Genomic DNA, 13231 nt, shown 5'->3' on the forward strand with positions numbered 1-13231 from the left:
CATGGTGACCTGTTGGGTCAAATGAATGCATTTTAGTCTGACTATTAGAATGACACCTTGATTTTTTTGGTGCAATGCATATTCATAAAACTGAAAGGCCCTGGAACTGTGTGCCCTGCGATTTCTTCCTTACTCCTTCCCACTGGCAAATAATTGTGGGTCCTCCTAGAATCCTCTCTCTCTGTCTCTGTCTCCGTCTCTGTCTCTGTCTCTCTCTCTCTCTCTCTCTCTCTCTGTCTCTGTCTGTCTGTCTGTCTGTCTCTCTCTCTCTCTCTGGAAAATAGCAGAACCTCTTATAGCTATCATAGGTAAGTGGGTAGTCAAAATGTTGCAAGTAAGTAAAATGGGTAGGTAAAACGGTAAGTCTTGCCTGACTTCAAGGGAAATGACAGTCTTGATGATGGTAAAGCAGAAGCTTAATAAGATTTTATTTCTAGTCTTTTCCATTCTCTAAAAGCCTGTGATGGCAAATGAGGGCTTTTCTCCAGCACGGATTTCATGAAGCTAGTTGCCTATGGGATGACAAAGAAAATCTTAATTGTCCAGTATTCTGTAATGTTATCCATTTACCTTTTTGAATCTTTTTCCTCTAACCCTCAAAACAAACACTCCAAGGCTGAATCTGAACAGGCTCCGCCCACAGAGCCAAAAGCAGAGGAGCCTCTGGCTGCTGTCACACCTGCCGTTGGGCTGGACCTTGGAATGGACACTCGGGCTGAGGAGCCAGTGGAGGAGGCAGTGGTGAGCACCACCTCCCTCTCACCCTCCATCTGCCTCGCTGCCATGGCCATGCTCATCTCATCTCATGACCATACGCATGTTTGGCCTCACTTGGGCCAAACATGCTCCATATCTGTCGTAGCTCCCAGGTTCAAATAGCCTTCATTCCTGTTCTCATTCATTTTTTATTAAGAAAGATATCCAGATAACTGATCTTATGATCTAAAGAAAACTGTACATAGCCACAGGTACAGCACCGTAGAAGGGTTGTAGAACTTGCGAATAATCAGACCTGTTAATGCTTTGTTCTACCTGTGGCAGCTGGAGACGTGCCTTTATTAGGGAACTTGCATGTGATAAACAGAATAATAACTTTGTTCATTGTGGGTACATATTGATTAGTTACAATATTAGTTTCGTAGGTTGGTTAAGGTCCAATGAGGTGTTGAAATCCCATATCACAACTCCATGAATCTATAAGGATTCCTATGTGCACCACCATTTGCTTACAATTAAGTCTGCTGATGACTCTTATAATAATACAGACCTTGAGGATGTTTTGTTTTTGTGCTGGGATGGGGATCCATTTGTCTGCCCGGAAACCTGCTCTTACCCTAATCCATGCAGCCATAAAGAACACCACATTGCAAACTGGGCTGAGCTCTGATATGTACCAAGTAGAACTGGACATTGTAATACCCATGAAAGTGTAGAGTACAAAATACCCATGGCGAGTGAAAAGTCATTTATTTATGAAATGCAGAAAAATGTCTTCCAACAATTTCAGTCAGGGTACCATTTACCCTTCATAGACTGTACAAATAGGAAAAACAATTTCTCTATTACCAAAAATAACATTCCCTAGATTAGATACCTAGAGAAATGAGTCTTACTTCATGTCGTTGGTGCCTTAAGTCATTTTACAGGGAAAATGGTAGGTCATCTGTCACATCAACAGTTTATTAATCAAGTAGAAAAATAAACAATAGTGCAAGATAGTAATAGAAAATACTTAAAGCTGGACTGAATCTCTCCTAGAGGCATTGCTTGCAGGGACTTTAGAGCAGGGAGTGCTGTGTCCAGGGCCGCTCCCAGATTCACTGGAGATTTCAGCAAGTCCATGCAGATAGTGCTTTTTCATTTGGTGTCCAATGGTGATCTGTCTACTCACCTTAGCTTTAAGATTATTTAAATAACAAAGGAAGGGAAAAATAGAGTTTAATTTTTTGCTACTATTATAATTAAGAAGATAACTTATTTTTAAAGGAATATGGATGATGCCAGGGAGTTAAAAAGATATTGATTTAGGTTTTGAGGGAAATTGTTTCGATTCTGAAAAAGCTCTCATCAAATCCCTCTTTTGAACAGCAGCACCGACTTCATCTTCACCAGTGTTTTAAAACTAGTTCATTGATTTTATGCCCAAGAATATTCAGTGTAAGGCTTAATGCAATCATGCCCATGATGGCATTTGATGTTGTTTGAGCAGGGGCAGCATTGGATGTTGTGCAATAGATTGGAAATGTGGAATAGACAAGCTACTGTGTTCAATACGGCTGAATGTTGATTCTCCATGATCCCTTCTAAGAGTGTCATGTTCATATACCTCCCACACCCATCCTCATTTCAACAAACTGATCTAAGTAGGCTTTTGTTTTTTTCAGAATGCAGGTTTATGATTTTCCAGTGGACAATATTAGTGGCCACCAATTATTAAGTACCTACTATGTAATAGCTACTATATATATATGCATATGTTTGATAATCATTTAAACTAAGGGTAATATGAAAAATATTCAACACCCTGTGGCACAGGCACCAACCATCACTCAAACCAGCTTCCCTCATGTTGGGTAAGCAGCTATTTGGAAGAATGCTTCATTCTGAAAATACCTTTTCTCCTGAAGCTCATAGGTGAACTGTAGAGAATCAAAAATTTTGATTCCTTGTAAAATATAAGGCAATTTACAGTCTAATGAAGGATTCAGGCACTTCCTGAGATCCACAGGTGATACAAGAATCATACGTGCAGAGCTCACAGTGTGATCCACGCTTTCCACAGAGAAAAAATTCAAGTTCATTTCTCCATATGGACTGAAAAATAATAGTAACAGTGTTAACTAAGAGGAGACAATTTACAGCAGTTCAGTTTGCCTAATGGTCATCAGTAGTGGCTGCCTTTCGTGTTTTTAACATGGACATACTTGGATGAAATCAGTTTTTCTCCTCATTCTCCCTTCTCCTTAGGAAAATAGAATCAGATAAAATGTATTTTTGTTTCCCAAAGTAGATTTATAGCTTCTTCCTTCTGGTCATAATAATCTAACATAATATTAGGGTTATATTTCTCTGGAGAAAGGTCTATTAGGTTGCTAGATATGTGGTATTTAATTGTAAAAACAAAAATCCACATTGTGTCCCTAGCATTAATTAATTGGCTGGCTGTGGTTGTCGTCAGTCAGCGTTGAGTTGACATGACCTTTTGAGCTAATCCCTTTCACTGCTGAAATGCTACCATAATTGTTAGTTCAGGTTTTGACAGAATGCATTTCATCTGAGATGAAGTTTGTGATTGTTCTGTTTTTGTTTTTTTTTTTAAAGAGGCAAGTATAATTTCAAACATGGGAAATATTAATGGTGTTTCCGAAAGAAACCTAGGGCTTTTAAGAAAAGTTTAATTATTACATTTTTGTTTGCTGTTTTATTTCTCATATAGCTAGTATTGTCTTCAGTTTTTCCCAACATCAAATTTTACTAGTATGTCTACAGGATGCATTTAAAAAAACAACACTCTTATCTTTCCTTTTCCAGATGTTTCTATGTTATGTAAATAATGAAAATATTTGTTAGAAAAAAATGATTTGGGGCCAGATGCGGTGGCTCACGCCTGTAATCCCAGCACTTTGGGAGGGCAAGGTGGGCAAATCACATGAGGTCAGGAGTTCAAGACCAGCCTGGCCAACATGGTGAAACCCCATCTCTACAAAAATACAAAAATTAGCCTGGCATGATGGCAGGTGCCTGTAATCCCAGCTACTTGGGAGGCTGAGGCAGGAGAATCGCTTGAACCCAGGAGGCAGAGGTTGCAGTGAGCTGAGATCTTAACCACTGCACTCCAACCAGGGTGACAGAGTGAGACTCTGTCTCAAAAAAAAAAAAATTCAATATGATTTCAATATTCGTTTCAATATATGTTAGAGAATGAGGTTGCAAAGCAGGTAAAGATGAGCACAGAGCCAATTCATAATGTATTATTTGGTTACAATTAATTATGGTTAGATTTTTACCCACATTTATTCCATTTTTTTCTAAAGAGGCCCCTTCTAATTTTCTCTAAATTTCTGTCAGTGCCTGTATTTTGCTTAAATGATGTGAATTATACCAGTGTTCTTTTTGCCTATTATTTTTTCAAAATAATGCCATGTAATTAAATTTAGAGTTAGCATAGTTTTTAGAACATATAAATGTAAGGAAGACTGTGGTAAAGACATTTTTAGAATTGTTGGGGAATCCTGGATTATGAAACATTATTGACCCATTATTCTGGGGACAACTTTGGTTTTTGCTGTGTTTTGTTTTTTAAAAATTTTACCACTTAACTTGTCAAGACCAATTTAAACCAACAAATATATACATATCAGAATTGCCAGACTATAGTCTATCAACTTCATCTTGCTAGAATATTTCTGTCTGAACAGAATGCATGTGCTCACTTCCTCTTTTACTCAGTTGACAGATATATTTGAGTCCTCTGTAGGTGTCAGGCTCTGTTCTGGATCTGGAGAATACAGGGATGTGGTAAATAGATATGGCTCCTGCCTCCTAGTTTCCACAGACTGGTGGTTGAGATGCACGTTACACGGAGGTTGAGGTGTCCTTCAGTGACACTCATGTTCATGAGAAACAGCATTTGGGTTTTCTCCTTTTGCAGAGTAAACATGAGAGCTAGCGTTTCCCCTGTGCCTCTAGATGTGATCTCCCAGTATGTCAGAAGAAGACATTGAAGATCAGAGGAAGCCAGGAAGCTTGAATTATTGTCTGCCTTTATTAACATAGAATGATCTTCCAACTCCAAGTGCTCACACTGAAGCATGCTTTAAGATGTCAAGAAACATACATATGTATATATTTTTCTTTTTTTTATGAGAACCTTGGAGATGGATGTTCCTGTTTACCTTTCTTAGAAAGAAAACATCCCAGAATTGGTTATTTTCTGAGTTTGACTGTATTCCCATTAGCAAATAGTTACATTTTAAATGCCCCTCAAACCAAACACGTGTCTGTTTCTCTCTTGTTCATGATACCAAGCACACAGCAGAGTGCATAATCCATACCCATCAAATTCTAAGTCATTGATTTGTTAGTTGGTTGACACTGTAGTCTTGGGGTCCTTAAAGGGGCTGCAGTTTGATTTCTTAAAGTACAAATATGTATATGGTCATTTTCATTCTCTTTTTTTTTCATTCAGATACTTTGGCTTTTTTATATTTAGGAAAAGCAAGCCAGTTATTATGATCAAAAGCAATGTCAATTTTTTCATTCTGCCCCACAGCTCTGTGACACCTAAGCCCCACTTACCTCAAATATAAAATGGAGTTAATAATAATCACCTTAAAAGTTTCCTATGAGGGCTTAGAAATAATACATGTTGTCAGTTTCAGCATCTGTCATGCAGAGGTTATTGGTTAATGACAGTTTGGTGATATCATTATTGTTATCATCATCATGAAAAATTGGTGAGAAGCAAATAAGCAGAAGCAGGTGAAATATGTACTCTGGGGAGGAGAAAGCAGCAGAGGCAAAGAATAACAGCCCCCTTTTCCAGTGTTGCCTCATGTCAGAAATGGCAAGGGACCCAGTCCCTGTTAGATCTCCATCAACACAAATTTCCATGTGGTTCCCAAACAAGCTGTGTCCCATCAAAATTCTTTGTCCTCTCTAAGAAGACTTTCCCTTTTCTAGGCACCTTCATACTCAGTGAATGAATAGGGAATTTTTCTATCTTCATTGCCCAGGAGATATGAGTATTCAGAGAACTGGCAGTGCCCTCTCAGCTGCGTCCTCCTTCAATGTGGTTGTAGAAGGAAAAAGAAGGGCAGATGATCTACAAACATGATACATCCAAATCTGATACAAGTAACTGAACCTAGATCTTTCTCTCTGTCTTTGCAGGAAGTCATAGGGAAGAGATAAAATTAGCCAAGAGTAAAATGAAAGTAACAACACAGTGATCAGTTCCCCCAACCTCACAGAGCAGGTTGATCTGGGTTTGTAGGTGGCCATCTCTGAAATATGGGGCCACTGCTGTTTTGAGATGTGGCTGATATTAAGTATTCATTAACCACCTACCAACTGCTAGTAGCGGCATACACACACCATCTTCCCTGCCTTCTGGAGTGTGATTTCCAAAGCCCCATCTCAAACAGGGCCAAGTGAGACTTTTTAATAAATGTCATTGTTTATTCAGAGTGTTGTTATAACTCTATGTGAACATTAACTCAGGATTCAGGTTGTTCTTCCACTATTGAGGAACCATTTTTAGGTGATAGATGCCCAGTGACTTTTAAGTATTACTTTTGTCATGTACTTTTCTTCTGAGGTGAAATTCACATAAAATAAAATTAACCATTTTCAAGTGACAATTAAGTGGCACTTAGTACATTCACAGTGTTGTACAATCATCACCTCTATCTCGTTCCAAAACATTTTCATCACCTCAAATCCAGCCCCATAGCCATTAAGCAGTGACTCCCATCTTCCCCTCCCCAGGCCCTTGTTACCTGCCAATCTGCTATGGATTTATCTATTCTAGAGAGCTGATATAAATGGAATCATACAACACATGATTATAAGATGGTTTTGTGTCTGCCTTGGTGTATACCTTTTGTCACATACTAAATCTAGAGCTTTAGCTTGATATATTTAATATGACTAGTTATCATTAGCTTCAGGATAAGAAACTCTTATTCTCTCTTCTGAATATGTATTGGGCCCAATTCATAATCCCTCACTGAAACCATTCCTGGTCATCAACATAATTGGGTAGCCTATGTAAGACCAGACCCATTCAGATGTTAAAAAGACAACTCTGTTGAGATAATAAAGCCCCACCCCAATATGAAGCCCAGTCCCACCCCAGAAATCAGAATTTAGACCTACAAGAGCCTTACAGATGTGTTCTACTTACTGGCTCACCCCTCTTCCCCTACCGGTGACAGTGTTGGGATTTGTTTAGTCCATGGATAATATGGACCCAACCCCCTAGACCATGTGTGCTGAGTTCTCATTCACTTCTTGCCATGTTACTGTTCTGTCCATCCCTCACCTCCAGGATAGAAAGGCCCTTGGATGAATCCCTCCTGCTAGCCCTCCATAGACATGAGCTGGACCTTAAACATGATCAGGAAAAAGTGCTTGATTTGAGATCAGAGATCCCTTCCTTTTCCCCAGCAAGTTGCCTTGTGTTCCAGCATCGGTGCTCAAGCAGCTCAGATACTGCCTTTGAGGACTACTGTGTGTGTCCTGAAGTGAAGGAGTATGATCAAAGAGAGTAAGGTGATAGTAAAGAAGGCCATACTGTGATAAGAGATACTAGGGAGCACTAGCATTGTTACGCATTCTCTCACAGCAGTCCCGTGAAATAGGATTATTTAGGCATCAGGACTCCCATTTTACGGATTAAGAAAATGGACACAGAGAGATTAATTGATTAACCAAGATCGCACACCTAGAAAGTAGTGACATGTGATTCAAATCCTGGTATTTTAATCCATAGCTGTCTATCTCCTGACTACTCCAGATGCTTTTAAAAAGAGCAGGTTTTATAAAAATGTATTTATCAACACATCTCATATCACATCTAACTAAAGCCGTTAGGGTCACAACTTAGGGTCCAAGCTGACACAAAGACTTCCCACAACGAATGCTTAGACTTGATGGATGTTCCTGGTTTGTGGCTGAGGAGTTGAAATGAAACAGAAACTCTGTGCAGCCTCAACCTTGATCTTCTCAGAGGTAATGTGTGTCCTAATCCTACACTTTTTCTTTGGCTGCAAAGCAAATTTCAAAGGGGATGTATTTGAAAGATCTTGAATTAGGAATATGAGGAACTGACTGCATGGTCAACCAGTGAGGTGGCCTTAGGGAAATAATTTTACCCTCTGTGCCAGTTTTCTCATTCCTCCTTTAAGAGGGTTGTACATGATAACCTCTTCCTGCTCCCCAAAATCAAAATGTATTACTTTAAAAATTCCTTGTAGTGACAATTCCTTGTAGTAACAAGAGCACCCTGTGTTTATGGCTTTTTTCCAGCCTCTGCTTGCTAGGCCATCGGGATGACATATTGTGGAGTGGCTTTTACTTACTAATGCCATGGCCAGTTCAAAGGCTGTGAACTCATAGGTTGGCAGTCAGGCTTTCCAAGTGCGACTTTCAGCTGCTTACCCCTCCTCAAGCTTCAGGCCCCACACTGCCAACTGGGTTGGGTCCCAGGTTGCACGGTGAGATATATGTCGTGCTTGACAGGGTCAGGTTTGGGAGTTTTGCCAACAAAGTGTAATGACATTCAGGTGATTTGCAGATCACTGTTTCTCAGTCTAGTCTCTGGGTGTGTCTGGCAGCCTTCCCTCTGCCTTCTGCCAACCTGAGCCTGGGCCTGCTTAGGAGAAGGCAGTTTGAGCTGTAACAGCAGGCACCTTACATATCATTCAAAGATGCCATAGCCAGCCACAGAAAAATGCTTATTGTACCGTAAATGTGTCTTCCTTAAGCAACCTCTTTAAGACACTATTTGCAATCACCATTGAAGCTGTCCATGGTGGCTGCTCCAAAAACTAGTATGTGCTTATCTCCTCATCTCTGAGAGAGAACAATACATGGTATTTACGTTTGCATTAAAAGATAAGTCCCCTTTTCCTATCCACTTCTCCCCTACACGTTGCAGATAAATCACTAATTAAAACTTTAACTACTGGTCTGTATTATTATTGGATATTCTGACACAAACTTAAAGGCCAAATTAACCAAAAATTCATTAACTTTGAGATCTCTGTAGAAGACTTTAATTTTTAAAGAAAGTGATGGAGCTAGTTCTAACAGACATTGCCATGGCAACAGTGCTGCCTGCAGTTGAGTTGCTCTGGCACCCAGCTGCTGAGGGTTCATGATGGGACTGCAGGCAATACCAGGAGAGCAGATTGAAAAAGATGATTGAGCTGAAGGTTGTGAGGGGGACACCACTAAACTCCTTTATTAGAAAAAAAGCACATAAATGTGTCAAATGAAATTTGCGATATCAAGTGCCAGCTTTGAAAGGAACGCTACTAGGGACCCGGGGTACCATGGAGAGAGCTTGCCCCTACAGTCACACCGAAGGAAAATTATGACCCACATTGTTTTAAATATAGTTCATGTGAAGAGATTTACCAGTCACCAGCCTGTGCCATAATCCAGTCATCTTCTATTTGGGGCCATAGTGAGGATCTGGATACCCTACCTACCTCTTGGGCTTTTCTTTAAAATGGATTCTGAAGAAAATGCTGTATTTTCATTAAAATGCCAAGGATCTTCAGACAAGTCAAGAGCTCAAGTTGGATCTAGAATGAGAGATGGGCAAGAAAAGACAATGGTGCCCTGCAGCCAGGATTCCCGCTGTATTTATCCTCCTTTGTTACTTTTCCCCATGAGTTTACACAACTAGGCCCAAAGGGACTTCCTCCAGCTCCACAGCAAATTAGTGGAAGAGTCAAAACTGAAACCCAATCTCTAGTCTATCTCTAGTGCTGCTTCTACTTTATAATAGTTCCTCCTTTCTAAAATGAGAACATTGGGCCCTGTGGTCCTTCCAGCCATGGGATCAGATTAATCTCTAACTTGTGGACATAGCTATCAATGAAACTTCTAAATGTTCTCAGTTGTAGTTCTGTAGTGCAATGGATCAACTGGTCTTTTCCACTTTTCCAGCCTGTACGTAACTTAATGATGAAATCTACAGGACAAAAATGAAATCTATAGGACAAATACAGGACAAAATAATGTAGAATAATAATGTAGGCAAAAGTAATGTAGAGAAATTCTTTTTTTTTTTTTGAGATGGAGTCTTGCTCTGTCACCTGGGCTGGAGTGCAGTGGCACAATCTCGGCTCACTGCAAGCTCCACCTCCCAGGTTCATGCCATTCCCCTGCCTCAGCCTCTCTGAGTAGCTGGGACTACAGGCACCCATCACCACGCCCGGCTAATTTTTTGTATCTTTAGTAGAGACGGGGTTTGACCATGTTAGCCAGGATGGTCTCGATCTCCTGACCTCGTGACCCGCCCACCTCGGCCTCCCGAAGTGCTGGGATTACAAGCGTGAGCCACTGCGCCCGGCCTAAGTAATGTAGAGAAATTCTATCAAACCAAACTCTTCTTGATATCTTTTTATTGTATAATTTGCTGTTGATTAAGAGGGATTTTGTGATATGTTTGCTTTGGTGCCCAGATAATATGTGTACATGAATAAAGAAAAAAATTTATAATCTATGCATCTCACTTTAAAGAGTAGCATTCCAACAATTTAAGTGAATGTATCAACTGTTTATAAGAATACACTCACATTCTTTGTCAAACATCACTTGGGAACCAAAGGTTATTTAGGAGGTCTCAGAATTTCTGTGGAACTCCCTTACTTGAGAGGTGTGTGGTCTTCTTGGTTATGGGATGGTGTGAGAAAACACAGAATTTAGAGTTAGACAAACTGTTTCAGTCCTTGTTTACTGACTAGGTGAGTTACTTAAACTTGAAGTACTAGTTAATTTTTCTTGAAAATGGGGGAATATTTAATAGGGTTGTTGGAAGAATAATGTATAATAAATGTAAACCACCTGAGATAGAGTCTGGAAAATTGTAAATTCATGATAAATGTCCACTTCCCCCACAGTCTACAGAATGTGCATGTATCAAAACTGTCAAGCAGAAACCTGCTTATGAATCAGAATCGGAATTATTATTCTCCATCTTTGGGGTAAATCGGTAAGCCTTGAATTCAGTGCTCCTGTAGTCAAATGTCTCTGTAAGAGCAAATGCCAGGAAGATGGCTGTTCTCTAACTGTAGTATAAAGTGTTCCATAGCCATGGAAGAATATCATTTGGCTAAAATTTAAAATATATATGTCTTTATTCTGTACTTATGACTTGTATAATTTACCTTAGTATATATTTAATTTTTAAATTTTTTTTAATTTAAAATTTTTAAATTTTATTTTAGATCCAGAGGATATATGTGCAGGTTTATTATATGGTTTTGTTGTGCAATGGTAAGATTTGGGCTTCTGTTAAACCCATCACCCAAATAGTGAACTTTATACCCAATAGATAATTTTCCAACCTTCAGCCTTCTCTCCGTCTCCACTTTTGGAGCTCCAGTGCCTATTATTTCCATCTTTATGTCCATGTGTATCCGCTGGTTAGTTTCTACTCAAAAGTGAGAACATGTGTTGTTCTCACTTTTATAGAGAGAAAGAGAGAGAGAGAGAGATTTTCCCTAATAGACTCCTCTCTCTCTGTCTCTCTATCTCTCTCTATAGATAGATAGATAGATAGATAGAGATATATCTCTATATCTATCTATAGATAGATAGAGAGAGAGTAATTGCTGGATGCTAGATAGATAGCTATAGATAGATATATCTCTATAGCTATCTATCTATGTCTATATATATATATATATATAGGGAGAGAGAGAGAGAGAGAGAGAGAGAGAGGAATCTATTAGGGAAAATTGGCTTATGCAATTACAAGGCAAAGTCCCACGATTGGCCATCTGCAAGCTGGGGATAGAGAAAAACCAGTAGCAAGGCTCAGCCTAAGTCTGAAAGCTTCAAACCAGGGAAGCTGACAATGCAGCTCTGTGTGACGCCAAAGGCCTGAGAGCCCCCAGGAGGCCACTGGTGTAAGTCCCAAAACCTTGAGTTTTGGGCAGTAGGAGAGAAAGCAGGCATCCAGCACGAGAGAGAGAGACAAGACTCAGAGCAAGCAAGCTTATTCCCCCCTCTTCTACTTGGTGTTCCAGCCACTCTAGCAGCTGGTTGGATGGTGCCCATTCACATTGAGGAGGGGTCTTCCTCTCCCAGTCCACTGACTCAAATGTCAGTCTCCTCTGGCACCAACCTCACAGACATACCTAGAAACAATACTTCACCAACCATCTAGGCATCCCTCAATCCAGTCAAGTTGACACCTAATATTAATTATTATGGCAGTCTATAAATTTTATTTATCCTTTTAAATAACCAGCTTTCTGTTTTGTTGATCCTTTGTAAGATTTTTTTAAATTTTCAATTTCATTTAGTTCCACTCTAATCTTTGTTATGTCTTTTTTTCTGCTAGCTTTAGGTTTGGTTTGTTCTTATTTTTCTAGTTCCTTGAGGTGTGACATTAGATTGTTAATTTGAGATCTTTATATCTTTTTGATGTAAGTATTTAACAGTATAAACTTTCCTCTTAACATTGCTTTTGCTGTATCCCAGAAGTTTTGATATGTTGTGTCTCTATTTTCATTTGTTTCTATTTTTTTTATTTTTACCTTAATTTCTTATTTACCCAAAAGTTATTCAGGAGCAAGTTGTTTAATTCCCAAGTATTTGTGTGGTTTGTAGAGTTTCTCCTGGTATTTATTTCTAATTTTATTCCACTGTGGTCTGAGAAGATGCTTGGTATGATTTCAGGGCTTTGAATTTATTGAGACTTGCTTTATGGCTAAGCATATGGTTGATTTTGGAGAATGTTCCATGTGCAGATAAAAAATTGTATATTCTGCAGTTGTTGGGTGGAATGTTCTATAGATGTCTATTAAGTCCATTTGGTCAGAAGTACATTTATGTCCAGAGTTTCTGTGTTCGTTTTCTGCCTTGGTGATCAGTCTGATGCTATCAGTGGGGTATTGAAGTCCTCCATTACTATTGTAGTGACGACTATCTCTTTTCTCAGGTCTAGTAGCATTTGTTTTATAAATCTGGGTGGTCTGGTGTTAGATGTGTATATATCTCTCTCTATATCTATATATATATGTATAGGATAGTTAAATCTTATTGAATTGAACTCTTGTTATGATATAATGCTGTCTTTGTCTTTCTTTTTAATGTTATTGGCTTAAAGTCTGTTTTATCTGATATAAGGATAGCAACTCCTGCTCTTTTTGTTTCCAGTTGCATCATATATCATTTCCAACCCCTTTACTTGGAGCCTGTGGGTGTCATTACATGTTAGATGGGTGTCTTGTATGCAGCAGATGGTTGGGTTTTGTTTTTTTAATCCAATTTTCCAATCTATAAGTGGAACATTAAGGCTATTTATACTCAAGTTTAATATTGACATGTGAGGTTTTGTTCCTATCATAGTGTTATCAGCTAGTTGCATTATAATCTCAGTTGTGTAATTGCTTTATAGGATGTGTGAACTTTGTACTTATGTGTGCTTTTGTGGTGGTACCATCCTTCCCCTTCCATGTTTAGAACTCCTTTCAGCATTTCTTGT

At 39.1% G+C, this 13231-nt stretch overlaps 1 protein-coding gene across 7 annotated transcripts in view; it reads left to right on the plus strand.

The window, feature by feature from the left end:
• The window catches only part of AMPH (amphiphysin), a 249394-nt gene that overhangs the window by 214677 nt on the left and 21486 nt on the right, over positions 1 to 13231 (plus strand). For 4 of the 7 annotated variants that reach the window (XM_054559278.2, XM_054559279.2, XM_054559281.2 and 1 more), the window contains one exon: positions 616 to 741. The exons of the other annotated variants lie outside the window; for them this stretch is intronic. In XM_054559278.2, the coding sequence (XP_054415253.1) occupies positions 616 to 741 (126 nt within the window). The remainder of the gene's footprint in view (positions 1 to 615; positions 742 to 13231) is intronic. 7 annotated transcript variants of the gene reach the window in all.

The sequence above is a fragment of the Pongo abelii genome, chromosome 6 (genome assembly GCF_028885655.2).
Source record: "Pongo abelii isolate AG06213 chromosome 6, NHGRI_mPonAbe1-v2.0_pri, whole genome shotgun sequence".
In the NCBI taxonomy this organism is placed as follows: domain Eukaryota; kingdom Metazoa; phylum Chordata; class Mammalia; order Primates; family Hominidae; genus Pongo; species Pongo abelii.